The sequence below is a fragment of the Pipistrellus hanaki genome, assembly GCF_964339955.1.
Source record: "Pipistrellus hanaki genome assembly, chromosome: 12".
Lineage (NCBI taxonomy): Eukaryota > Metazoa > Chordata > Mammalia > Chiroptera > Vespertilionidae > Pipistrellus > Pipistrellus hanaki.
Window position 1 is genome coordinate 8,228,004 of NC_140514.1, and position 27,580 is coordinate 8,255,583.

At 46.4% G+C, this 27,580-nt stretch overlaps 3 protein-coding genes across 7 annotated transcripts in view; 1 reads left to right on the forward strand and 2 right to left on the reverse strand.

Moving 5' to 3' along the window:
• Nucleotides 1-9,586, reverse strand: part of WDCP (WD repeat and coiled coil containing) — a 16,661-nt gene extending 7,075 nt beyond the window's left edge. The window contains exons 1-3 of one of the 4 annotated variants that reach the window (XM_084900603.1): nucleotides 9,309-9,586; nucleotides 3,814-5,629; nucleotides 447-561 (exon numbers count right to left, since the gene is read on the reverse strand). In XM_084900603.1, coding sequence (XP_084756729.1) covers nucleotides 447-561; nucleotides 3,814-5,610 — 1,912 coding nt within the window. In that variant the 5' untranslated portion in view covers nucleotides 5,611-5,629; nucleotides 9,309-9,586. Of the gene's footprint in view, nucleotides 1-446; nucleotides 562-3,813; nucleotides 5,630-8,483; nucleotides 9,229-9,253; nucleotides 9,276-9,308 lie in introns of those variants that run through there. The other 3 variants (XM_084900604.1, XM_084900605.1, XM_084900602.1) reach the window with 3 other exon arrangements.
• Nucleotides 9,587-10,770: 1,184 nt separating this feature from the next.
• FKBP1B (FKBP prolyl isomerase 1B) lies at nucleotides 10,771-20,746 on the forward strand. Of its 2 annotated transcripts, none has more exons than XM_084900631.1 (4): nucleotides 10,771-11,139; nucleotides 15,243-15,290; nucleotides 18,663-18,775; nucleotides 20,101-20,746. In XM_084900631.1, the coding sequence occupies exons 1-4, from the start codon at nucleotides 11,103-11,105 to the stop codon at nucleotides 20,143-20,145; spliced, it is 243 nt and encodes an 80-aa protein (XP_084756757.1). In that variant the 5' UTR covers nucleotides 10,771-11,102; the 3' UTR covers nucleotides 20,146-20,746. The 2 variants fall into 2 exon arrangements, with proteins under 2 accessions (XP_084756757.1, XP_084756756.1); XM_084900630.1 differs by having other exon boundaries at nucleotides 10,813-11,139; nucleotides 20,146-20,746.
• Nucleotides 20,747-24,105: 3,359 nt separating this feature from the next.
• On the reverse strand, nucleotides 24,106-27,501 carry SF3B6 (splicing factor 3b subunit 6). The gene is made up of 4 exons (XM_084900629.1): nucleotides 27,215-27,501; nucleotides 25,531-25,649; nucleotides 24,502-24,640; nucleotides 24,106-24,365 (listed from the first exon to the last, which is right to left on the reverse strand). Exons 1-4 carry the CDS (start codon nucleotides 27,242-27,244, stop codon nucleotides 24,276-24,278), a joined length of 378 nt encoding a protein of 125 aa, XP_084756755.1. The 5' UTR covers nucleotides 27,245-27,501; the 3' UTR covers nucleotides 24,106-24,275.
• Between the last annotated feature and the right edge of the window lie 79 nt (nucleotides 27,502-27,580).

The window sequence follows — 27,580 nt, forward strand, 5'->3', positions numbered from 1 at the left end:
TGCAAAAGGAATTATGAGGTTTTTTTATGTCATTTCTTTGCAGTTGTTATACAGGGTGGGGCAACAGTAGGTTTATAGCTATGATTACTCAACACAGAGTTTATTCTTGTATTATTACTTATTAATTATTGCATTATTTTCAATACGACCAACTGAAAACCTACTTTTACCCCACCCTGTATATGGCTTTGTAACTTTCTTCTAGTTTTTCATGTGCACAGTTAGGTTTTCCAGCTAGGCTGTAAGGTCCTTACGGGCAGAACACATACTTTCCATGTGTCTGGTGTGATAGGTCTGGGTATCCGGCAGACAATTGATAATAGTTGTTAATTATCTAGTGAATCACGGAATGACCAGCACACATCATTTCCATTGCCAGTGAAAGTAACAAAGTAGACGGTGGGAGGCGGGGTGCTGGGAAGGGTGAATTTCTGGACTTTACCTACCATGCAGCATTTCAATAAGGGCGAGGCGGAAAGCCTGCTGCACTGCACTGAGCCTGAGTTTGCCATTGCAGAGAAGCACGTCTCTTTTTTCAACAACGGATTCTACAGAATGTTTCTTCAAATGAAAAAAAAAAAAAAAAGTTGTTAAGCCAATTGCAGAAGCAATGGAGTTAACAATTCTTAAGAATAGAAAGTGTAAATAGTTTTTTTAAATCCTTATCTAGTACCACTATCAATTAGACATCAGTTTTATATAAGGAGCTTTTTGCTCTATTATTTAACACAACTAAACAAAATATAACCCCTAATTTACTTTTCCTAGAACTTTACCACTAGAAACTGGCTGTCCTAGAATACGACTAATAACACTATAGATCACATGTGTCAAACACAAGGCCTGTGGGCCAAATCCGGCCGGCCAGGCCTTGCAATGTGGCCCGCACCGCGCTGTCATCACTGCACTCCGCTGTCAGTTTATGACATTGTCAGTTTATGACTGTTCAGTAAACCATTCGGCCCGGGATTTAGGCTGGATTTTAGATTTTGGCCCCTTCTCTGATTGAGTTCGACACCCCTACTATAGATCATGGACAGCAGCCTAAGAGGCACAATCTGATGGTGAGGAACAGGTGTCTGGCTATTTTAGGTATAAATTTAAAAAACTTAACGCTCTCTTTATTGGGGGGAAAAATGCCAAGAGAGACTGCCCTAAGGATTTGCACAAATAAATAAACTGGTCAAAATTTATTTCATTTAGAAAAAGTACAAATAAAGCCCTAACCGGTTTGGCTCAGTGGATAGAGCATCAGCCTGTGGACTCAAGGGTCCCAGGTTCGATTCCAGTCAAGGGCATGTACCTTGGTTGCAGGCACATCCCCAGTAGGGGATGTGCAGGAGGCAGCTGATTGATGTTTCTCTCTCATTAATGTTTCTAACTTTCTCTCCCTCTCCCTTTCTCTCTGTAAAAAAAATCAATAAAATATATTTTTTAAAAACCCCACAAACCCTTAGCCTTTAAAAAAATTTTTTTAAAAATATTGCAAGAAAATCTAGACATTTACATAAAAACTTCTTGTAAACTGCTAACTCAATAAGAAAAAAATAAGCAATCGGTAACTCATTTATTGCCCCAGAACATAAAGACATATGTACTCAAATTCACTAATAGTAAAGGAAAAAAGAAATTAATAAAAGTGAAATACTATTTCACATTCATGAGGATGTGAGGAAAAGGTTGCTGGTGAGCATGTAATGAGACACTGTTAAGTAAAAATCTTTGAAAGGCAATCTGGCAAATTTTTTTAAAAGTAGAAACATATATTCAAGTTGCATTCCTGCTTCTGGGAACCAACCCAATACCAATAAAAGTAGGAAAACAAATGGATACAAACAGGAATACTACTGTAGCACTATGCAACTGAAAACCAAGTGAATGTCCGTCAACAGGGAACGACTGAATAGACAGGATACTCTCAGAATGAAGTAAAGAGTACAGCATATACCCCATTTCTACAATATAAAACAAAAACCACCCCCGAACCTGTATGTCGCTTGTACCTATGTATCGGGTCTAGTAATAATTAATGTCGTTTTTAAACATTCGTTTAAAATCTTGCTTGGCGTTGACTTGTATTGACATAACCTTCAAACACGTGGTATCTACAGAACGTGTGAAGTGCAATTAACAAGTTTTGCTTGAAAAAGTTTGTGTTTGGTTTGGTTTTTGTTGCAGAACTAGGGCTAAGAAGATGGCGGATGAAGAGCATATTTGGCACTGCATGCTTTACGAGTTCCAATTAGGAAGAAAAGCAAGTGAGGCTGCAAAAAACATCTGTAGTGCTCTTGGTCAAGATGCAGTTAGCGCCAGAAAATGCCAGCGTTGGTTTGAGAAATTTCGCGAGGGAAATTTTTCGTTAGATGACAAGAGTGGTCGAGGCCGTGTGTCCAATTTTGATCAAGAAGCTCTTCAAGCTCTTTTGGTGCAAAATCCTCAAATTACCCAACAAGAGCTTGCGACAACTTTAAATTGTTCACAAAAAACAATTTCCAATCAATTGCGTGCACTTGGCAAAGTCCAAAAGTTTGGAAAATGGGTTCCTCATGAGTTGACCGACAGCAACAGTAATCAAAGAGTCACAATTTGCAGTTTGCTCCTCTCTCGTCAAAACCGTTTGCCGTTTTTAGAGCAAACTGTTACCGGAGATGAAGAATGGGTGCTGTATGTTAATTTGAAAAGGCGGCCTCAATGGTTGGACAAAAATGAGGCTCCGCAGCCCACGCCAAAACCTGACTTGCATGCGAAAAAAGTGATGTGTGTTTGGTGGAATTTTAAAGGAATTCTTCATTATGAACTTTTACCATCTAACCAAACCATTACAAGTGCAGTGTATAGTGCCCAATTGGAAAGGTTAGCCCAAGCTTTAAGAGAAAAAGAACCCGCGCTGATTAATCGGAAGGGCGTAATTCTTCACCACGATAACACACGACCGCATACCGCAAGAATCACTGCTGAAAAACTGCGCCAGTTGGAATGGGAAGTTCTCCCTCAACCTGCATATTCTCCTGATATTGCCCCTTCCGATTACCATTTGTTTCGTTCTTTGCAAAACTTTCTTCTTGGAAAAAAATTTAATAATGAAGAATGCCTCAAAAATGCATTGACCGAATTTTTTGCATCAAAATCACAAGAATTTTACAACAGAGGGATTACAATGCTTCCTGAGCGTTGGGCACAAGTAATAGAAAACAACGGCAACTATATTGTTGATTAAATTTTGTTGTATTGTTTAAATAAATTCGATTTAAAAAAGTATTAGAAAACAACATTAATTATTACTAGACCTAATATCTACTTAGGCAAAGATCTGTGTAAGATTGTGAGTATGAATTTCACTATGGAAGGATCCACATTAAGCTGCTAGTTAAATGGGGAGGAGCAGAGGTCAGTTCCATAGAAAGGAAAGTGTCCATGATAAAGAGACAGGACGCCATTTATGTAATGCATACATAGATGCATTAACATTCTTAAAATAAATATAACCTTTCTTATAAATGGAAGAGTGTCTGCATGCATAAGAAAAGTTTCACAATGAAATAGCACAACTAAAAAAAATTTTCTTCTTCTAAATATAAATTGACAAAGTGCAATCATTCATGTTTCACACCATGCCCATGATAAAAATCAGTGTATCCTAGTATGTGTGTCCATGTGGTTGGCAGGCAACCAACCTGTAAAGGTGTACCAGCTTGCCTGTAATAGAACAGCCCAGTTCAATTTAAACACCATCTTTTGCAACCATTTTTCTGGCAGTGGCTACTGGCGGCAGGAGCTTTTATGTACAGTGATAGCTCCTTAAGGAGAGATTACCTGGTAAGAGATGTGGACATAAGGCAGATCCTGAGAGAGTGGATACACCGGAGAGGACTTCTCTCCATTCTGTAGGAAGTCTGTGAGTTCAGAGAGACAGCGCTGTACTTCCATCAGTTTCCTAGATAAAGTTTCCAGTCCCTTAGAGAGCTGGTGAGTTTCCTTTTCCCGTTGTAAGTTCTTTCCTGGAGGGAAATTAAGAGGGTCCGGGGTGCCGGATTTGGGCAGGGTCGCTGACCCATTAACAGGCTCAGCATCTGGAGTCCCCAGGGTGATGGAGTCATCACAGACAGTGGCTGGAGGACTTTTGATTTCTTTAATAAGAGTAATTCCAGGCCTTCCACTTTGACTACTGCTAGTAGCTGTTAAGGAGAGTCCTCTGTTTTGGTGACAAACATCTGGCGAAAGACTTTCAACTAGCTTTTTCCTTTCTGCTTTATTTAACAGAGCGCTGAAAGTAGAGAAGCCACTCTGGTCTTCACTCACCGTTACTGGAAACTCCTCTTTCAACCTTACTTCTCTAACAACCAAGCGAATGATATACTCATCGGACTTTGAAGAAGGAAGAAATGTCGAATCAGTGGATTTTTGTTTTCCTACCAAAATTAATAATAATTTATCTGTCAAGAAACATAAGCCTTTTGGTCTCTCACCACTCTCTAACTGAATTTGCTGGATGTTTGGCATAAGCGATGGAACGACAGAATAGATAAAAATTATATTACAAGTATTGGAAGCCACTGCCACAACCTTTGCTTCCGGGTTAAATGCTATTAGATCGGGAACCAGAATGCCCGGAATGGTGACTTTTTTGGTCTGGGTAACCTCTTTCTCGAAGGTCACAAGAATCAAATGTGAAGAATCCAGATCGGTTCCTGCCAAGCAATCCTTTTTTCTCAGACAAATAAGGGCACTGCTCTCAGACTCAGATCTATTGAAACGTATATGAGTTAGATCCAGAGGATCTGAACCGGGAGAAGAAAAGGGAGAAACCGCTGTGCCGAAATTTGTCCCTTTATCCACAGAGGGTGTCTCACCGATAACCGGCGAGGCATACAGACAAGTGTCTTCACTGCCGGGTGGACCGCCGCCTGTTTCAGATGCCTTCAAGCTACAAATCTTCCCTATTGGGAGTTCAGTGGCCATGACGACCTGGGAACCCACGGTGGCCCCGATGGCGCGCACGGCGCTGTGCACGTCGAACACGGGGCAGGAGGAGCACCTCTGAAGAGTCTTCTGAGCACCGTCCCAGAGGTAAGAGTGCAGGCTGCTGCCCACCGCCACCACCAGCCTCCGGCCATCCCGGGCCCAGCACGCACAGTGAATGAGGCCCTGGGCGCTGCTGTCCACTCTCCCTCGGGAACTGTGACAGCGAAGGTCATGGACGGAGACATGCTGTGCGGTCAGCACGGCCAGGACCGCACTCTCCGGGTGCCACACGCAGCCTTGGGGAAGGACGGCGTGGGATTCTCTGATCTCACAGGCCCGGGACATCGACGGCTCGCTGGTTTCCACGGTTCTGGGACACAGCTGCCACACGGTGACATGCAGCCTGTGCTGGACAGCGAGCAGGGGGGGCGTGTCAGCCGCGCCGGGTGGGGCCCACGACACCCCATGCACGTGCTCAAACTGTCCCATGACCTTCGAGTCCCCAAACTTGACCTCTCCGCTCTGAAGCCGTACATCGGTCAGGATGACCTGCCTCCCATCGGTCCAGGTAAGGCCGTGAACTGGGTGGACTGCTTGATACAAGGCGTTCAGCCCGCTCCTGAAGAGTTTTCCTTTTCCCAACTCCATCCTTTCTGATAAAGGTTATCTGAAATAATTAAAAAGAAAAGCTACATCCTGAGACTGTAATCAGAGAAACCCAGAATACAGGACATGTTTCAAGACAGCTGGCTTAGAGGTTTCACAGGTCAGTATTGTGAGAGGATAAAAGGATAGGAGGAACCCTGGCCGGTTTGGCTCAGTGGATAGAACATTGGCCTGCTGACTGTAGGGTCCCAGGTTCAATTCCAGTCAAGGGCATGATCCCCAGTAGGGGACATGCAGGAGGCAGCCAATCAATGATTCTCTCTCATCATTGATGCTTCTATCTTCCTCTCTCCTTCTCCTTTCCTTTCTGAAAACTATATATATATATATATATATATATATTTGTAGAACTGGAGAAATTAGAATATGGAATGGATATTAGATAATATTGTAGAGTTAGTAATTTTCTTAAGTGTCACCATTGTATTGTGGTCATGTAGAAAAATGTCTTTATTGTTAAGATAATGTATGTTGAAGTATTTGGGAGAAAGTGTCATAATGCCTACAACTTTCTTTCAAAAGCTTTAGAAAACAAACAACCCCCCCAAAAAATATATCAAAAAGCATAATTTGGCCGAAACCGGTTTGGCTCAGTGGTAGAGCGTCGGTCTGCGGACTGAAGGGTCCCAGGTTCGATTCCGGTCAAGGGCATGTACCTTGGTTGCGGACACATCCCCAGTGGGGAGTGTGCAAGAGGCAGCTGGTCGATGTTTCTCTCTCATCGACGTTTCTAGCTCTCTATCTCTCTCCCTTCCTCTCTGTAAAAAATCAATAAAATATATTAAAAAAAAAACCACCATAATTTGTGTGTGTGTATATGGAGAGAGTGCGCTAAAGCAAAGGTAGCAAAATGTTAATAACTGCTGAATTCAGATTGAGGAGACTGTGTCAGTATTCATGGGATTTTCAACTTTTAAGCTAGAAAAGTTTCAAATTAAAAAATTGAGAAAAGTCTTCATTATCATCGAATTTCTATTCTCCTTTTACTGCCAACACAATAAATAACTGATATTCACAACTCTGACTTTATGAGCACTTATTTCCTCAACTCCCTTACACAGAAATGACACTCAAAAGTCTCTATTTGCTATTTCTACTTCATCACTTTCAAAAAGCACTTAATTTCCAGGGTATTTTCACGTTCCGGATTGCATTTGTTTGCAACAATCCTTCACAATAATGTAGACTAGGGGAGGCAAGTATTACTCTCAAACTTTGCATTCTTAAGGGATTTCCCCCCAGACATTTGTATGACTAAAGTACATGCTCACTGCAATGAAATTCAAGCAAACCAGAGGTGTCTAAAGTAAAACAAAATGTTTCCTCCAACTCCTCTTTACCACCACCACCACCCCATCCTCCAGATATTAAGTCCTTGAAAAAAAGCAGTGTTAACAATTTGGTGTGATAGTCTTTGAATCTGTTAAAGCAATCCTATATAATAAAAGGGTAATATGCAAATAGACCGAACGGCAGAACAACTGAACAAAGAGTAGTATGCTAATGATATGCTAGGGCTGCTCAACCACTCTGCTATGACATGCACTCACCACCAGGGGGCAGATGCTCAGACAGGTAGGTTAGCTTGCTGCTGGGGTCTGGCTGATCAGGACTGAGCAAGATGGGCCAGACACACCCTGTAGCCCTCCCACAGTCCCTCCCCAGACCGATCATGTACCAGTGGGGTCCCTCAACCTGGCTTGTGTCCTCTTGCAATCCAGGACCCTCAGGGGATGTCAGAGAGCAGGTTTCAGCCTGATCCTGCAGGCTATTCCCCTTGGGAGGGTGCTAAACTCAGGGATCATGGCTGGCGAGAGAATGGGAGCCTTTCAGATCGGGACTGATTGGGTGATTGGGTGCAAGCCTGTGTCAGGCACAGTGGGGCCGGGATGAGCAGGAGCGCAGGTAGGAGCTGCAGGCGGTGTTGGGACTGTGGGTTTTCCCCGAACCCTGCAGGCCACCCAGAGGGATTCATGCACAAATTTGTGCACTGGGCCTCTAGTATATGTATATTTCTTTATACATATATATGATTTTATATGTGCTACCTTTTTTAAATCCTTTAGAGAGAGGGGAAGCAACAAGGAGAGGAGAGAGGAAGAGGAGAGAGGGAGAGAAACATTTATGTGAGAGGAACATCCATTGGTTGCCTTCTGTACCCGCAACCTAGATATGTGCAACCTTTTGGTGCATGAGACCACTCCAACCAAAGGAGCCACATCGTCCAGGACTAAATTTTTTCTTTTGGACAAAAATGGGGCTTAAGTCAGAGTTCCCGGGTATTAACAACAGAAACCACTCTGGTTAACTTAAGCGAAAAATAATAATAAAACTAAATTAAAAATAAGCTCAAGAACCAGGCTCAGAGAACAGGCTGCTAGGCACAATGACCCACTGCTGCCTCCCTCTCTAGTCAGCTGAGAATCAACGTCACTGCCCCTTCACCTGGTGACTATTGCTTACAATTCACAACGGGGGGGGAGGCCTCCCACAGGTGGAGCTCAGTTCACATACCCTTTGTTTCCCCACAAAAAGCCAAGAGGCCCCATGTTGAAATGCCCTTCAGGTCTCCAAACATTTGGTATCCTGTAAAACATTTACACTCCCCCCACCGCCCCCAGGTGCGTTGTCTTTGCCTCTTTCTCTCTCCTAAGCTCCAAGGGCCCTTTCCTTTTTGCCTCTGTAACTTGTTTCCTGAGCCCAGGCAGGCCAGCTGGCTCCCTTTTTATACCTGTTACTTTCTAAACTAACTTTCGCTTGTGCTGGGTGGGGGGGGAAGAATTCACACACAGCAAAGGTATATTCACACACACATAAAAAAAAAAATCCATCCAAAGAAAATTATGATTACATACCTCCAGACTCTTCCATGCCATGTGGTTCAACTTTTACAGCCATACTGTGCAATTTTGTATTGCGTTTAGTTTTTTTTTTTTTTTCACTTAACATTGTATATTAGCATCTCCCCATATTATTTAAGGGTTTTGTGAATTATTTTTTCCCAAAGGTCAATAGATATTTAATGTATTGTTGAACCCCAGTAATAAAATAAAATAAAGTAAAAATGGAAGCATTCAGTTTGGAAAACTAATTGCTAAAAAATTATCATATATACAGGGTGTCCCCAAAATGTATACACACTTTAACAGCTGAGAGTTGTAGATTCTATTACACTTTGAAAATGAAATGTATTCTGTCTTTATTCAAAGTATGTATGCATTTTGGGGGGATGAATTGTTTTTACAGGCCCCTTCATATTCACTCAGTGAAGTTGCATCACTTTGCTCACTGCTGAGACAGCCGGTGGCAGCCAACTTTAGCCCATTATAAATAACGCTTTAGACAGATCTTTATGCATAAAGCCTTTTCTCCTTCTGGATGGTTACTTTAGGGGGTAGATTCCCTGAAATGTCACTCATGAGTCACAGGGGAGATTTATTTATATTCACCCCTTTAAACCCACCCGCGGCTCCCCCGCATCCACTAACCATCCTCCCCACACCGTCCGCACACCCGAGTGTCTTTCACCCCCTCCCCCAGGGCCGGCCCCTCCACCATCCATCCCGCCCACCCACAGGCTCCCGACACCCGCCAGGCCGGGCAACCGTGGAGACAGACAAAACACCTTTGGACTCACTGCCCCGCAGTAAACCAGTTTCCCCGGGGCCGCCCCGACTCACCCGACGCCGCTCCAAAGTCCGCAGCGGGTACCGGAAGCACCGCCTCCAAGGTCTCTGATAGGTGAGACGGTCGGGAATGCTGCCAGCCTATTGGTTGTTATGTGCGTCACGTTAGGAGAGGGTCTTTTCCACGGACCAATAAGCTCTGGCTTTGCCGCACAGATCTCTGGAAGTTGTAGTCCAGGTGAAACTCCCGACTGTAAGCCTCACGCGATTTCTCGCTCTCTCGAGGTTTAATTCCTTTCTCCACTTTTATCGGTTTTCTTAGTCTAAGAAGGAGTCCAGGAGCCCTAGAGTCAATACGGTTTCTTAAGTTTTTGAGGGGAGATGGAGAGTCAGGGATGGGAAGGGGTTGAGGATCTATCAATATTTAACATACAAAATTTCACCTGAAAACTGTTGTGGGTGTTTTGTTGTTGTTTTTGTGTGTGTGTGTTTTTTAATGTTCTTATCTGTACACAAAATATTGTGCATTCCATTGAAGCCACTTCACTGATCTGTTCGTTACACACCCCTGTTCTATACGTACCCCAAAGTGTCTGCCCATGGCCATAGCTCATGGACTAGTTTGTATGAGTTACCCCCCTGGGAGACCCTGGGCCACACCTGGGAACAGCCAGGGGGGCATTTCAGATCCTGACCCTCATATTACAGTTGACCATCATCTTTCTTGAACAACACAGCCAATCCGCTTTCAACAAGGCTGAGAGCCTGGAGTCTCCTAGGCAACCACCCGGAAAAAGGGGGAAGAACATCTCTAGGGCCTAGTCCGGACACCTTTCTCTCCCCAGGCCTATCTCCCAGCACCACGGGTTAGAATCAGACCTTTACATCATTGCGGGAACAACGCAGCGAAGAGTTAGAAACAAAAACTCGCAGTCCCATTCGTTCTTTGAGCCAATGAATGCAAATGATCGCTTCCAAAAATCTCCATCGACTCCTGGGCCTCTTTTGGGCGGAGGAGGAGGAACCCAAGGTCGACCTCATTCATTCATCCCACAGCGCGGATCGCTCCACGCCCTAAGTGTCCCTACCCATGCCAGTTTTAGTTTCTCAAGGACAGCAATGATGGTCTTCATTGCGATGGTCTCCCGGGAGGCAGCTCTTTGGCTTGGAAGGTGGGGACCCACCTGTGCGTGGGGCAGAGCTCCGTGGGATGGTGAGTAGGAACTTAGAGGGGTGGAGAAGGGCCGGCAATGAACCTTCCTCCCTCCCAGCCCACCCCACAGCACCCCACTGCAGCTTGCTCGTGCAGATCCAGGCAGCCCAGCGAGGGCAGGCACCTCTCTGGTGCTTCCAAACGTCCTGGACCCCCATGTCAGTGAGCCCGACTAGTTAGACCTGGTTTAGTTGCCGCCCTTCCCCTAGTCTGCGGCAGCCAGCCGATTGATTCCCAAGAGAGACATCTGGGTGGAACGGATGGATGAAGGGATGGATGGAGGTGCAGGTGAGCGGGGGATGCGGGGCAGCCTGCACGCCTCCCTCAGCTTCCTCCCCGGCTGCGGGTGGGTCCGTGCCCGTTAACCTGGCTGGGCTCCAGAGCCGCGGGTCAGGGTCGCTTCCCCCCGCCCCCGGCCCCGCCCCGGCCCGGGCGACCCCACCTTTCCCCGCCGCCCCGCCCCGCCGCCCCTCCCCGCGCAGGTCCCGCTCCCGCACCTCCTCCGGCTCGGCAGCGGCGGCGGCGGGAGGCGAGGCGGAGCGCCCGCGGCATCGGAGCCCGAGCCGAGCCGGAGCCGAGCCGGGGTCGGGGCACAGCCAGCGGGGACCCTCGGTGGCCGGGCCCGTGGGACCGCGATGGGCGTGGAGATCGAGACCATCTCGCCGGGAGACGGTACCGGGCGGCGGAGCCGGGGGAGAGGACGGGTCCCGGGCGGAGCCGGGTGGAGCTGGGCGGGCGGGGGTCTGATTCGGAGGCGGGTGGAGGGCGCCCGCACATGGGGAGGCCTAGGATGGGGGCCCCCGGAGGAGACTCCGGGCGGGATCGTGGGAGGTGTAAGAGCCGGTGCTTGCTGTCCTCCGAGCCGGCTAACGGGGGCGGGGGGCGGGGGGGGTCTGGGGCCGCCGCCGCCCGGAGGCCGCAGCTGCAGCCGCTCGGTTATCCGCTGCGGCTGATTTCCCAGGGTCAGGTGTTAGCCCTAGAGACAGGGGGGAAGGGCATGCTTTTGGGGTCTCTTCTGCCCGGGCAACCCCCTGCTAAGCGCCCCGTGCCCGGCCTGCGGGCGGGGCGGCGGGGGAGGGGGACGCGGCCAGTCTGGGGAGGGATTGCCCTCCCGCCTCTGCATCTCCCCCCTGCATCCTCCCCGCCCCGCTCAGCACCCCGCCAGCCTGGCCGCTCCCGTGACTTTCAGTCTCGTCTGCAAGCCCATGGCCTTCCAGGGGAAGGCTCCAGCCCGACCTCCCACCGGAGCTCCCGGCGGTCCGTGTGTCCCGCTGCGGCTGCACCGCCGCCTGGATGTCCCAGCGGCCCCTCCTGGTCCGCGAGCCCCAAACGGAACTTGCTCGCCTCCCCGATCCCTGTGCCCCGCCTCTGGGATGAGCGCTGCTCGCTCCCCAAGCCCCACACACGCCAGGCGTCAGTCTTGTGCATTGGGTCTGCATGGGCAAAGAAGAGCCAGCTAGCTGTTTTTTCACCATAACTTAATTCGGACTGGAGCCCTCGATTCCGCAGGATCTGACGGGCACACTTCACGTCAGGCATTACTGACACCCACCCCAGAAAACCCGCGGTCCTTAGTCCCAGCTCGTCCACACCTGGACCCGGTGCTGCGTCCTGAGATGCATGTCCCTGGGGCCTGGGCACCTCCAGGCACCGCCACTCAGCTCTGCTGGGCACTGGAGACCTCGCCTCCTTCCCCACCCTCTGGCCAGTGACAGGGAGGATGAGAGTTTTAGGGAAAGCCTGGAGGAGCTCTGGCTTTCTGCGTTCAGCCTGTTTTAAACCCTGAGTTTGGCTCAGTGCATAGAGCATCAGCCTGTGGCCTGAAGGAAGGGTCCTGGCTTCGACTGCGGTCAAGGGCATGTACCTCGGTTGCAGTCTGGATCCCCAGCCCTGGTCAGGGTGCATGCAGGAGGCAACCATGTTTCTCTTCCTCTCTCTCTCTCTCTCTCTCTCTCTCTCTCTCTCTCTCTCCCTCTCTCCCTCTCTCTCTCTCTCTCTGTGTGTGTGTGTGTGTGTGTCTTCCCCCTCCTTCCACGCCATCTAACAATCATTGGGAAGGGGGTGGGGAGGGAACCAAATAAATGGGAAAAATTAAGAACAACAAAAGATAAATAAAACCCCAAGTCTAGGAAGCACAAAAAGGCCAGACAACCATACTGTATGTTACCCAGCAGGGGGTTCATATTTCATATTCAAATTCCTATTTCAACACATGTGCCTATGTGCTAGGGTGCCTATCTTGATTAAGCCTCACACCAAGTTCTGTCAGTCCTTCTGCTGACTGTCTCCAGGCTCTTTCTCCGCCTTGGTGCAGGCTTCTGTCATCTCTCACCGGATTCCTGCTCAACCTCTGAACCGCTGCTCTCCCCACTCCAGGCCCTCTCTCTCCCCTGCCTCCCATCTGCCCGTCGCCTCACTCAACTCATTTCCTACACCACAGCCTTTTTGACCATGTCCCTCCCCCGGCAGAAAATATTCTAGGGAAACTTCCATCTCCTGCTCCAGGCAGATGGTGAGAAAACCTATTCTTTTTAAAAAAAAAATTTACCTTTTCCTTTTTTTAAAAAAAATCTTCATCGAGGCCCTAACTGGTTTGGCTCTGTGGATAGAGCATCGGCCTAGGGACTGAAAGGTCCCAGGTTCGATTCCGGTCAAGGGCATGAACCTTGGTTGTGGGCACATCCCCAGTAGGAGGTGTGCAAGAGGCAGCTGATCGATGCTTCTCTCTCTTTGATGTCTCTAACTCTCTATCCCTCTCCCTTCCTCTCTGTCAAAAGATCAATAAAATATATTTTTTTTTAAATCTTCATTGAGGATATGTTTATTGATTTTGAGAAAGAGAGAGAGAATGAGAGGGAGAGAGAAACATCAATGTGAGAGAGAAACATTGATCGGTTGCCTCTCATACGTTCCGGGATGGGAGATCGAACCCGAAACCCTTGGTGCACAAGGCGACGCTCCAACCAACTGTGCCATCGGCCAGGGCGAGATGACCTATTCTTACCTTCCCTAGTAGAGCATAATCTCTCATTACCAGTCCCTACCCCCACTACTATTTTTCCCTCCAGCTTTAGCAAGCTGCCTAGAAGTTGTTAAACACACACCAGTTATTCAGCAAATATTTGTTGAATGTGTACTGTGCGCTGGGCCCTAGGGTTACAGCAATGAACCAGACAGGACTTCCATGATGCTTGCCGCTAGGCCTTTGAACGTGCGGTTCAGTCTTCCCAGGTTATCTCCCTTTCTTTCCTCTGGCAAACTACCCGTCTTTTAAGATCCCAGTCTAACCATTATCTTCTCCCTGGTGCTTTCCCTGACACCCAGTCCGCTGCTCCCCGCCATGGGTTCCCATGGAGTCCTATAGGTTGGCTCAGTCGCTAGCCCTCCCAAGCCATTGTTATCCAGCCTCCCGGCTTTCAATTCCACCCACATCGATGCCTCCAGTGCAGACTGTCCGTCTGTCCACTTGCAATATAAGCTAAGATGTCTAATAGGCATGGCAAGATTGCCACCCACATACCTGGGTTGCGGGCTTGGTCTCAGGTGGGGTGTGTGCAGAGAGCAGCTGATCAAGGATTCTCTGATGTTTCTATCTCCCTCTCCCTTTATCCCTGGAATCAATTAAAAAATATTTTTTAAAAAGATTGCCACCCTCATAAATCTGTCCTCCCAGTCTTCCCCATCTAGGAAATCTATTCTACCACCCACCTAGCTGCCCAACCTGAAAACCCAAGCATTGCGCTTGACTTCTCGTTCTCCCTCATCCTAAATCCCGACTCCCCTCCCTGTCAGCGCCGCTTCTAGAATATATCTCTTATCTCTTTGGCTCCCTTCTCCACTGCCACATTAATTCAGGCCATCATTGATTTCCTGTCTGGATCTCGGCAACAGGCGCCTGACCGTCTGTCCTGCGCACAGCAGCCGGAGTGATCTTATAAAATCTTAATTCAGATTAGGTCATTCTTGCTTACAACCCTCCAGTGGCTTTCTGTTGCACTTAGAATTAAACCCAACTCTGCAAGCTCTGGCACAGTCCGGCTCCTCTCCTCTCCTCCTCCCGCCCTTCTTCCCACTTCCTGGCCTCCTTCCTGTTCTGCCAATGCACCGGTCCTCTCCTGCCTCTGGCTGGTACACTCACTGAGCCTTCTTCCTTCAGTGGTTTCCCGACATGTGCTCATCCTCAGGTCTCAGCTCTCGGAGGCCATCCTGGGTCACCCTTTCTGCCGCTCTTTAATTCATCTTTAGAGAACTTATCACAATCTCTAATGACCTTGTTTATTTGAGGATTGTTAGTCCCCCTCCAAAAAGAGCGGGGATCTGGCCTATGTGGGTTACTGCTGTAATCCCCACACCGGGTCCAGGCGTTCGGTAAATATTTGTGAGTGACTGTGTTTATTCATCTTTGATCACAGTCATCACCCTGCCTCAGAATCGACTTATGTATGTGTCTGTTTCCCTAACTTCCTCATGAGTTCATACATTGCTCTGTTTCTGGAATCTAACCCGGGCCTGGCATATAGTAGGCTGCCAGTGAAGGCTTATGGACTCGATGAGGGAAAGTAAAAGGAGCAAAGTAAGGGAAAGTACCAGGAGAGAGTGGAGTTGGGGAACCCAAGGAAATCAAGTTGCAGTCAAGGCCTGAGAGGTGATGTGATGAATCTGGCTTAGACAAGGCACAGAGCCAGGGGCATCTTCCTGGTATGGACATTCACACCCAATGTCCCGGGTGACTTTGTCTACCTTATTTGTTCATGTGCCCTCATGTCTTCTTGCAGGAAGGACATTCCCCAAGAAGGGCCAGACGTGTGTGGTGCACTACACAGGTAGGCCTTGTTCCTCTAGCCCTCATCAGACCTGCCCTTCCCATGGCGGGTCCCTCCTCTAACACCCCTCCCCAGACACATCCTATCCCCTGCATCAGGCCCAAAGCCCAAGGCAACCAAGCCTCCATCTGACCAGCTACCCCACACCTCTCCCAGCCAGCCTTGCGGAAATGAGGAAGGGGGCTTGCAAGGTTAACCCCTCTCACTTATACCAGCAGGAGCCATTCGTGGTTCCTCGCCTCTGTGTGGGGAGTGGAGCCCTGGCCCTCCTGGATCTGTGTGAGACCTGGAAATCCTTTGTACAGCTCGCAGAGCCCTGTCCATCCCTGCAGACTCCCTTTTCATCAGATGGTGTTATTAGAGGAGGGTGGCTTCCTCAGAACTTTTTTCCTTTTCTTTTCAATTCAGCCTACTGTGATTGAGCGCCTCCTGTGTGCAAAATGCTGTGTTGGGCACTGGGGGTGGGAGAGGGCAGACAAGTCATGCCCGGCCCTGGCGCAGTGTGAGGGCTGGGATGGCAGCACTGCTGTGGGAGCCAGCGGAGGGGCTGCTCCTCTGCTGACCCCTCCTGGGTGATCTGTATCGGAAGGGCAGGTGGGCTGTGAACCTTCTAGATCAGTGGTTCCCAACCTTCCTAATGCTGTGATCTTTTAATACATATAGTTCCTCATGCGGTGGTGACCCCCAACCATAAAATTATTTTTGTTGCTACTCATAACTGTCATTTTGCCACTGTTATGAATCATAATGTAAATATCTGTGTTTTTCTATGGTCTTAAGCAACCCTGCTAGTGGTTCTCCACCTGTGGGTCACGACAGGTTGAGAACCGCTGCTGTGGAGCCTAAGACCATGGGAAAATATTACGATTCATATTTACATTACGATTCATAAAGCGAAAATAATGTTATGGTTGGGGGTCACCACCACATGAGGAGCTGTACGAAAGGGTCGCAGCATTAGGAAGGTGGAGGGCCACTGCGCTAGATGGAGTTCCCGGAGACTGCTGGCAGGAAGATCACAAGCAGGTGTTTGTTCCAAGGCAGGGGGGAGGGGGGAGGGGGAGTGCTCTGCTATGTGACCTGCTTCCCAGTGGGGCCAGCCTGATGACAGCTACTTAGCAGACAAGGCCAGTTAATTCCTAAGATGTGTGGAGATGGGGCCATTTTTTAGCAGTTCTCCGGGCCAGTGTGAAGAGCAGGTTAATTCTAGATAGATATTGGGGGTATTTTTCTCAACTGCTGTGCTGCCGGTCGCTGACGTCAGTGGCTGGAGCTGTGTTCTATCTCCCAGGGATGTGGCCTCATTACCACGAGTCCTCTGGAGCTTCTGACCTGGGTAATCGATTTATCTGTCCTACATGTTGCAGACGGATCTGTACTTATCCAATTACTGAAACCACAACATCTTTTTGCAAAGACTTTTCACAAACTAGAGAGCAGGCAGCGTGCATTAAACAACATCAGCTAGGAGTGGCTCTGGTCTGAGGAGGGACTATCTCATCACAGATTATGTGGGACTTTTTGGTAAATATTTTCTATTAAGTATAAATACAGTAGAGAACATAAATCTAAAATGTACAGCTCCATGAAATTTTTCAAAGTGATCACACTCAGGTAACCACCACACAGATCAACATGTGCACAGAGTCTTCCTTCTGTCTCCTTCCAGTTACCATACCTCCCTGAAGATAATCAGCATGGATTGGTTTTGCCTGTCATATAAATGGAACCAGAGTGTATTCTCCTTTGTTATAATCCTCACCTAAGGATATGTTTATTTTAAGAGAGAGAGAGAGAGAGAGAGAGAGAGAGAGAGAGAGAGAGAGAGAGAGAAACATTGATAGGTAGCTTCTCATATGCAGCTCACCAGGTTTCGTATCTGCAACCTATGGTGTATGGGACCACACTCCAACAAACTGAGCTACCTGCCCTGAGCTAGAGTGTGTACTTTTTATGCTTGGCTTATTTACTCAATATTATGTCTGTGAGATTTATGCAGAATGGTTGATCTTTTTCTGTTTTTGTACCATTCCTTGCCTCTGTACCATTATATGAATACTAGAAGCTGAGTGCATGAGATTTGTGCACTGGGGGGAGAGAGGGGAAGATCCCTGTCTGGCCTGCACCCTCTTGCAGTCTGGGAGTCCTCGGAGTATGTCTAACTGACTTAGGCCCGCTCACGTGTTGCTGTGGAGGAGGGAGAGGCTCCTGCCATCACTGTGCTTGCCAGCCAGCATGAGCCCGGCTTCTGGCTCCACAGGGGGAGCTCTCTGACCACCAGGGCCAGCTCCTGTATTGAGTGTCTGGCCCCCCTGGTGGCCAGTGCTCATCATAGCGACCAGTGGTTCCACCATTTGGTCAATTTGCATATTAGCCTTTTATTATATAGGATACTACACATCCTTTCTATAGTTGATTGCCATTTGGATTGTTTATATTGATAGTTTTGGATTATCATGAATAGTTTTGCTTTGAACGAAGATGTCTTCTGATCCACATCTGTACCCATTTTGGCTGGGTATATGCCCAGAAGTGGAGTCACCAGGGCACAGGGTTATGCCCGTTCAGTTATGCAAATAGCTTTCCAAAGTTGTTACAATTTCCACTTCCACCTGCAATGTTTGAGTGCCAGTTCTCCTGCATCCTCATCAACACTTGATTTTATCAAGTTTTGTTTTGTTTTTGGCACAGTCTGGGTGCCCAGTGGTATCTCATTGTGGGTTTGAATTGCATTGTCCTAAAGACTCATGAAGTTGAGTACTTTCATGTATTTATTGGCCATTTGGATATCCTCTGGTCTGCTTAAATTCTTCCCATTAAAAAACATTAGGTTATCTTTTGATTTATGAAATTACTTATTCTAGAGATGAGTCTTTTGTTGGATATACCATTTCTAACATCTCCCATGCTATGGCATGCCTTCTTGTCATATTTTTAACAGAAGGTTTAAGTGCAGAGGCATTTGAGAAAGGTGTGACTGAATAGGACATGGCGGGGAAAGGGAAGGAAGTGGAGAGCAGAGAGAGGGTTATCAGGCAGGTAACAGCTAAATCCTGAAGTAAGAGTGGAGCAAAGACCCATTGGAGGTTATTCCTATACACAAGGGAGACAGGATGGTGACTTGGTGAGGCCCCAGGATGGTGGTAATAGAAATGGAGAAAATAGGTGATTCCAAAGATATGAAGGGCTTGTTGATAGGCTGTATATGACATAAGGCATTGGGAAGAGTCCACGTTTCTTCTTTGGGCAACAGGTCTGATGGGAAAGATTAGAAGAGGAGGTTAGTGCAGAATAGGAATTCTGTTTTAGATGCATGGAGTCCAAATTGACTAATGATCCCAGCTCTTTTCCACCTTATTCTTGTTTTCACAGGAATGCTCCAAAATGGGAAGAAATTTGATTCATCCAGAGACAGAAACAAACCTTTCAAGTTCAGAATTGGCAAACAGGAAGTCATCAAGGGTTTTGAAGAGGGTGCAGCCCAGGTAGGATGAAGATCCTCCTTAGGGGAGATTTGAGGAGTTGGGATCTAAGCTCAACACTGCCCCACCCTATCACAGACCACTACCGCACACCGTCTAGTTTCAGTCCTGGCTTTGTCCCCACCCTTTCTGTTGCCAGCATGACTCTTGTGTCACTGGGGGCTCTTATATCTCAGACTCACCTTCTGGGTTTGAGCAGAACTAAACTAGCTGGGAGGCTTGTGAGCTACCAGCTGTCCCTGACCAAGGCAGCAGAAGAGTTGGGGTAGGGTAGGCTAAGGTGGACTTAAAAAAACACACACAATTTCAGACTTGCAAAAATATTGCAGGAATAGTAGAGTTCCCATATGTTCTTTACCCAGCTTCCCCAAATGATAACACTTTACATATCATAATACAACTGGAGGCCCGATGCACAGAATCTGTGGAAGAGTAGGCCTTCCTTCCCCTGGCTGCTGGCACTGGCTTCCCTTAAACCCCCGGTTGGCCCGACCTAATTAGCATTTATGCTATTATTATTATGTGATAAAAATCAGGACATTAACATTGATACACTATTAACTAATCATTCAAATTTTTGAGTCAAATATTCAGTATTTAAAAATCAGTTTATTCACATTTCACTAAGCCTCACTAATGCCAGGCCGGTCTTTTTATTTTTTATTTCATAGAGGAAGGGAGATGGAGAGAGAGAGATAGATAGAAACATCAATGATGAGAGAGAATCATTGGTTGGCTGCCTCCTGCACATCCCACACTGGGGAATGAGCCTACAACCTGGGCATGTGCCCTGACTGGGAATTGAACCATGACTTCCTGGTTCATAGACTGACGTTCATCCACTGAGCTATACCGACTGGGCACCAGATGTGTCTTGATGACTGCTGTGATGAGCCCTGTTCAAGCTCTGCTTCCTGGGTGTGTGAAGCCACCTGAGGCTCCACTGTAGTTCTTTTAGCCCTCTCCACCTTGCTGTGGCCCTGATCTCAAGTTCTCTAATGAACTGCCTGCCACCTACTTGATTGTGTGCAGGTACATGTGCTTTCAACACCCTCTTTAGGAAGAGGGTGGGGAACAATTATGAACAAATAGAAGTGTTTGGGCCATATACTACTTGATTACCAGCAGTTTGTTGGATGAATGAATCAGAGACTGCTTTGTGAAAGTTACTCTCCTATTCTGAGGCAGAATCTGCATGTGTTACCACATATTTTAACACATAACATGCATGTGTGCCATGCATAAAATTCACCTCAGGTTTCCAGAGTTACCACGAGGATGGTTTGGGAAAATGGCATAGTTACCTTACTTTTTTCTTTTAAATCAAGCTGGGTCCTCTTTCTCCTCTCCCCACCTGCCCCCATCCCTGCTAGATGAGCTTGGGGCAGAGGGCGAAGCTGACCTGCACCCCGGATGTGGCGTATGGAGTCACTGGCCACCCCGGGGTCATCCCTCCCAACGCCACCCTCATCTTTGACGTGGAGCTGCTCAACCTAGAGTGAAGGCAGGAAGGAACGTCAGGTGGCGGGATGGCTGCTGCCCACCCTCCTCGCTGCTCTGCCACGGGGACGGCTCCTCCTGCTGGGGCTCTTGATCAGTGTGCTGACCGCACTGCCCCACGACATTCTCCACTCTCTGCCCAAGCTGCTCTGTAGTATGTGTTGGTCATTGTTCACGCGCATCTTTGCTTGAGGAAACTTCGGTTGCAGATCGAAACATTTCAGGTTGTACGTTTTGCATGTAATAGCCATTCTCGAGAACACAAAATTTCTTGTTTGCACAATCTACACTGCCTTACCTTCACTTAAGCCAGACACACAAGGTGCTCAGACACGAAATGTACATGGCGTACACCGAGGGACTTGAGCCAGTTACCTTTGCTGTCACTTTCTCTCTTGGAAACTATTGGCTGCTGACTTACAAACTGTCCTCTTTGGAAATGACGTGTAAAATAAAGGCTCTGTGCTTGACAAATCCTGTCCATCCTTATTGTAGAGAGGAAGAGCTTGAAGGATGACATAAGCCAGTCGCCCTTGGGAAAAACAGTGGAAAGGAGCCTTCCAAGTAGCCAGGAGAGAGAATAAATATAATTACAGTGTGGATACTGCACATGCTGAGCCTTGTTCTGTATATTTTAAAATAAGTTGGTCACCAATCCTCTGACCAGCCCTACAAAGTAGGTGTTATTGCCACTCATCTCACAGGCTCTGTGGATCCCAGCACTTTGGGATCCTGAGATTTGTAGTTGTTTGGACTTAAAGGGATGAGTAACCTTCACCCAGATGGAAAAGAACATGTGCCTCTGAACAGATGAAGGTGTGGTAGGCCTGAGAGCCACACGCTCACTCACATTGTTACTTTTGAAAAGACTGATTCTGAGCTTGTTTTCACATTCACTGCTTAGCTGCATCTAGATCTGTTCTAACTTACATTGGGAATCACTACAGAGAAGAATGTATGTTTCTGCATCGTTTCCACATATCCTGTTTAATTTAATCAGCATTCACTGTAACTCTCGGGAGTTCTCAGGTAGGTTTTAAATCAGCCCGCTTATTGGCGTGCTCATCAATATGGGGCAATATGGTTGGGAGATTTTCCTTTCAGTTGGGATAGTTTTTAAACTTAGTGAGGAGTATTCTGTCAGCAACCTCTTAACTTGAGATTAAGACTAAGAGGGGCTGGGGACAGGTACTATTGGCTTCCTCCAGACTCAGGTCATATATATGATATGGGGGTGGGGGGCTCATCATCTTGGTTACTTCATCTACCTTTCGTCTCCAGGAAGACAAGAGCTGTAGCCCTCTGCCGAGGACGGAGGGGTTAAAAGCAGCAGCCTTTGAGATGGGGGAATGAAATGCGAAGAGGGCTGCATTGCTTTAACCACCCAGTCCCTGGGCTCCCTTCTCCTATGGGACGAGGCCAGCTAGAGGGGCTGTGTTCACTCCTTTCTGGGTGTTTTCTTCAAAATGTCTTCGCTTCCAGCTTTCCTTGGCACAATGTCTATGATAATTTCTGAGAATTCAGCCTGTTTTCTGCTGTGACACCAATAGGATGACGAAAATGGCACCAAGGACCACTGGAGGTGACCATTACGGAGTCATATAAAACAGCAGTCGCCAACCGGTGGTCCGCGGACCACTGGTGGTCCAGGAGGTCCGGAAGGTTGGCGACCGCTGATATAAAGGATCTGTCTGGAATATGTCCTAGTATAGCACAGGTGGTAAAAGGAGACACTAAGAACCGGCACAAACATAAACAACTACATATATCTACTGGCTAGAACCTGGAAAGGACATGCCAGGCTTCGCAGGCCCTGCTCTACTGACGCTCTGAAAAGATGATGCAGAGAATCAGGACACAGTATGCTCACAAGTTTGGACATTGTCCTGAGAGAGCCACAGAAAGCTGTTAAGCAGGAGAGTGACAATGAGCTGTCATATCAGTCATTTTCAAACTTCTGGTTAACACATCCTCAAGTCATACAACATCTTTCTCAGAAACGAGAAATTTAACCTCGAAGAATGTAAAGCAGCTCTGACAGACATGTGTGTACATACATGTGCACGGACACAATCATTCCTTGCAACCATAAAAGCAGTTTGAAAAACGGCCTTCGATGCCTAGTACAGAGGATGAATTATAACTGAATCCTCAGAGCCTCAGCATACACAGACCTGGCACTGAGCAGGTCCTCAATATTTGTCCACTAAATTCTTATATCTTAAACTGGGATAGGACACAAAACTGCCAAACAGAGAATTTAGCTAACATATATGAATCCATATAATGGACTAGCCATATTTGTCAATAGGAATTTCCCCTTGTTAATTTCAAACAACTACACTATTGGCAAGCCAGTCTGCCACTTAGACACATCATACTGTAAGTCTAATTTGTTTTCCCCTTACAACAATGTCTTTTAGAAAATTAGTTTTAAATTTGTAAATACCTAAAGGCACAACATGAATTACAATAATCGATATGGAATTCACAAAAGCATTCATAAGAAAATTACAGCCTGTGGCTCCTTTGTCATAGGCCTGCCCTTAGAAATGACTCTTACAGTGCTTTCAGAAAGCACTCAGACATACGTAAAGACAATTATTTCCTCATTTTCAATAGTAGGCTTTGAGAAGATAGTACAAAAGCATATAATAGCCTGTTTTCTTAAAGTAATAATAGATTTATTATAAAAGCTAAGTGCATTTAAAAGTAGAATTGATGCTGTTTGTCCAGTTAAATGACTTAGTCCTTGTACCCTTCAAGTTGGTTTTGGGTTATAGTTTTATATTTATATATATATACAATTAGCCCATGTTTTCCCATTTGGTTTATGCCAAAACTATAAAAAGAAAATTACAGCTATCTCCTCCAGGCTGCCAGACTATGATGAATGTGGTAATAACCATACTATTTCCATGCCATGAGAACTCATGATTATAAGAATAAGCATCACATATTTTTGTATAGCAAAAATATACTATAAACTAAAGTCCAAAATATACACAGACGCTTATTAACTAAACAGAAAGACTACATTAATACAATCTCACACATGAAACAACAACACTACCCAAGCTGCTTGCTCTCAATTATCTAACAATGTGCTGTTGTTTGACCATTTCTAGAATAGACCTCTGTTCTAAACACAAGGGTACCCATATCAACAAAGGTCTTTGGTTAATTATAAAGTATTATTCAAATGTACTGGCATGGTCAATACCTGGTTGATGTTACAGCAACTTCTTCATGTAAGCATTTTATTCATTCAACCGACATGAGCAGCTTTTTTTTTTTTTTTTTTAATATATTTTATTGATTTTACACAGAGAGGAATTGAGAGGGACAGAGAGTTAGAAACGTCGATTAGAGAGAAACATCGACCAGCTGCCTCTTGCACACCCCCCACCGGGGATGTGCCTGCAACCAAGGTACATGCCCCTGACCAGAATCGAACCCGGGACCCTTCAGTCCGCAGGCCGATGCTCTATCCACTGAGCCAAACCGGTCCCGGCCGACATGATGAGCTTTGATTTACCTATCTGCAAAATGGAGATACTACCTACACTGAGTAGTATTATGAAGTTATTATGGCTATTAATTATGAAGATTTCATTACTAATAGCCATTCAATAAATGACGACCCTCTCACAAGTTCCCTGATGGCTAAGCTCTGGATTGCACACTGGAGGCATTAAGAATACAAAAGGATCTCTGCTCAAGAAGCTCAGTCCCTTCCACCACAGCATTCTTGAGATGGTTCAACTGCAATTCCCCCTAACCCCCACCCCAGTATCAAACAGGAGGGGAAAATTCAAGAGAAAACACCGACATGTTTTATAAAAAGCTCCACGTTTACTAACAATATATTCTAATATGTATCAAAGTTTTAAGCACGTCATTAACCTCAAGAAACTGCAATATCAATATTAATTAAAAACTGAAAAAGGGTAGAGTGGTGATTCATGGGTTTTTCAGTCCAAAATAAAAATGCAGAAAACGTTTACTTTGGTGGATCCGTATTGATGCCATATTTTTCCTTGAGAAGTTTCAACTGTTCTTCCTTCTTCTTTGTGTCCATCTTCTGAAATGCCTGAAAATGTGGTAAGAGCCAAAGTTAACAGTTACCAATCTATGGTCCAATGAATTCCACTAATAGCACCAGCCAGAGAGGAGCTCAGAGTACCCATCTCCCCTAACGGTGCAGGAGAGAACTGTGCTATACTCACCCTGTTGGCATTATAGTACAAAACCACGAGGTATCTGTTACAAACGTTGAATCCGGACAGGTGATCACACGCGTTCTTGGCATCAAAGATGTCCTCATAGACCACATAAGCTGTTCCTCTAGTTTCAGGTGTGTTCCCCCTGCAGAGTTGAATCAGACTTAATTAAACAAATATCCACCTGAAAACCATTAGAGAAAATAAACCTTATGGAAGGGTATGCTGGGTAATCCTGTAATTTCTTGAATTAGGTAATTTTTGTTTTTAAGTGAAATAGCTATAGGCTCAACTTACTGTTAATATCAAGAATGCTAATATAGCTGCCTAATCAGTAACAGCAAAAAACTAGTTTGAAACTTCGTCATAATCTTCACGTTCCAGTGTTTCCTACTTCTCATACTAAGAATCAATTTTCAGCCTTACACTGGAAAGTACGGTATTGAGGAGTGATGGCTCCTATTAGTCAGCAATGTCTCAATGGGAGTTTTTCTTTAAAAAAAAAAAAATTTATTTTAATTTAAAAAGCAGATCAGGGAAAGGGTTCCCTATACTTTTAAATCTTGCACAGAAAGCTGTAGTTGAAAAAAAAAAATCTTTTTTCTCAGTTACTTTTATGTCCATCTACTCAGTTTATTCAGAAATTCTGCAGTCAGTAAAAGAGACAGTGAAGATGGTTGAAAAAATTGGAGTTAATGCATATAATAGCAGCATAGTTTTTGACTTTACAAAGAGCAGGTGTGCAATAAATGTTAGTTCTAACTTCCTTCCATTCCAGACCCTTCAAACTATTCATGCTCTCAGTAACCTCAATTAGTTGGCTCTCACAGCTGGATCATAAGGACCTCAGTAGGTAGTTTCCCTTTGTAAACAAACAAACAAACAAACAAACAAAACAAAACAAAACGAATCTAATTTCCCTGACTTCAATTAGCCTCGGAGGCTCTAGGCTCCCTTTGTCAGCTATAATTCCAAGATTATAGGTTATGCAATCATTTTATTTAAATGACATTTCAAAAGTTTCAGTCAACTCACACTCTGATTTGACGAATAGGTCCGTATTTCCCAAATATATCATACATTTCTTCAGCTGTGATTTTGTAAGGCAAATTTCTTATATACAAAATCCGATTTACTTCAGGTGGAAGTCGAATCTAAAATGAGAAATACATGTTGTCAAATTAGGAGAAAGAATGCTACTGTTTTTAAAAATTCTCACAATGAACAAGAAAATCTCACAATAAAAAATAGTAAACAAAAAAAAAGCCAAGACTAAAAGTTTAATCTGCTATACTGAAAATGGCATGCTCTTTGGAAAAAGCAACTGGGCACTGATTCCAGGGAAGACTATCAGTAGGAATAAGGGGCTACCACAAAACCCAGGCTTCCAGTCAATACACTTATCATTTATATTTGATTGCCAATACAACTGGTTTGCCTCACATCTTACCACCACCACCCCCTCTAATATCTGAGCCGGGCTGTGTATTCTCTTCCCTGCCCACACTGAGAGATGACCTTGGCTCTTGCTTACTGGAAAAAAGATATGACCAAATGGTGCCAAACCTGCCAATCTGCATTCATTCACACGAACCCACTTTCCCTCTCAGTACTAGGTCAACCCCTCATCTACTCCAACCCCTCCTGAACTTAACCCATCTTTCTTGTTTCTCCCCCTTACTAGATCACCATCCCCGCTGGCATACAAAAATACACCTTATATCACACGTCTTAAAAAGGATAAGCCAGCTACCACCTAACTGGTCTTCCCCCTGTCTACATGAAAACTTGTGGAAAGAACTGTCTCCTCTTTCTTAAACTCCCATCCTCCATTTCACCCCACCACTACTGTTTTCATCCACTGAAATGAAAAGCATCCAAGTCACCAAAAATCTCCCCGTCACCATGTCCAATCATCTGTCCTCATCTTACTATACCTTTCAGCACCTTAGAAGTGGACATTTTTTATTTTTTATTTTAGGGTTCCATAACGCCCCCCTCTCTAAGGTAAGGATGTAAGCAGCCGCGCTGCTGCATCTCCAACACCTAGACTAAGGTCTTGCACCTGGTAGCTTTTCAATTAATGTAACTGATAAATTGTTTCCTATCTCGCAAGTCTGGGACATCGTAGGTGCTTATAAATGTTTTTGAATCAAAACATGAAGGCTCTGCCCCAGCCGGGTAGCTTAGTTTGTTACAAGATCATCCCAATACTAAGCCAAAGCAAGATTGTGGTTCCATCTCCGGTCAGGGCACATACAATGACAGCATAAATAAGTCGAACAACAAATCGATGTTTCTTTCTCTCCCGCACCCCACCGCTATAAAAAAACAAACAAACAAAAAAAAACACAATGAAACAAAAAATTAAATTAAAAGGCCCATGAAGGATCCAAAGAGCTCCGGGATGAGAAGACTCCCAGGCTCTCGTCGCCTGTTGACCATTAAGTTATTTATTGGGGACTTATCTGTGTTATGGACGTTTAAGCCGAGAAGGTGCAGCCACCAAGGCTGTCGGGCTGACACTAGGACAAGAGACGGAAGGAGAACTCTCAAAAGGGGTGAGGGCGGAGATGTGGCTCCAGGACCAGGCCGGGCTGAGCTCCCTCCGGCAGCCCGGTGCCTCCTGGCTCCCCCGGCCTGGGAACGGGGAAGGGCCACCCGCCGCCAGTGCCCAGCGAAGCCCTTCCCCTCCCCGGCAGACATCCCCGTTACTCACGTTCGCTCTCTTGGCCGCTTGCATCGCCATCTTGGCGGGCTGATGAGGTTACCGCGGCAGACACTAGAATTCCCCCTTATTCCTCCTGGGCTCGCTCAGCTTTCAGCTCAACACGGCCTCCGCCGCCGGACATCAACACCCCGGCTCCGCCGGAAGCTGTGCCGCCGCGCAGGAACGCTACGTCTCACGTGCGGACGTGCTGACGCACCACCCCGGCCCGAAAAGAGACTCCGGGGCGCCACGAGAGCCGGAGTTAGCCAGGAGGCCGGAAGGTGGAAAGGCGAAAGCCCGCGGCGCTTCCGGGTTCCGGCTGAAAGGGGCGGGGCCGGGGCCGCGGGAGGGGCGGAGTTCCTGTCAGGGTGGCCC

What these genes read in the sequence shown, in the direction of transcription:
- FKBP1B (XM_084900630.1), top strand. Translation starts at nt 11,103, where the DNA reads ATGGGCGTGGAGATCGAGACCATCTCGCCGGGAGACG. An exon ending in GTGTGTGGTGCACTACACAG is followed by an intron (nt 15,291 to 18,662) that starts GTAGGCCTTGTT and finishes TTGTTTTCACAG; the next exon opens with GAATGCTCCAAAATGGGAAG. An exon ending in TTGAAGAGGGTGCAGCCCAG is followed by an intron (nt 18,776 to 20,145) that starts GTAGGATGAAGA and finishes CATCCCTGCTAG; the next exon opens with ATGAGCTTGGGGCAGAGGGC.
- SF3B6 (XM_084900629.1), bottom strand. Translation starts at nt 27,244, where the DNA reads ATGGCGATGCAAGCGGCCAAGAGAGCGAAC. An exon ending in CCTATTCGTCAAATCAGAGT is followed by an intron (nt 24,641 to 25,530) that starts GTGAGTTGACTG and finishes TCAACTCTGCAG; the next exon opens with GGGGAACACACCTGAAACTA. An exon ending in TGTACTATAATGCCAACAGG is followed by an intron (nt 24,366 to 24,501) that starts GTGAGTATAGCA and finishes CCACATTTTCAG; the next exon opens with GCATTTCAGAAGATGGACAC.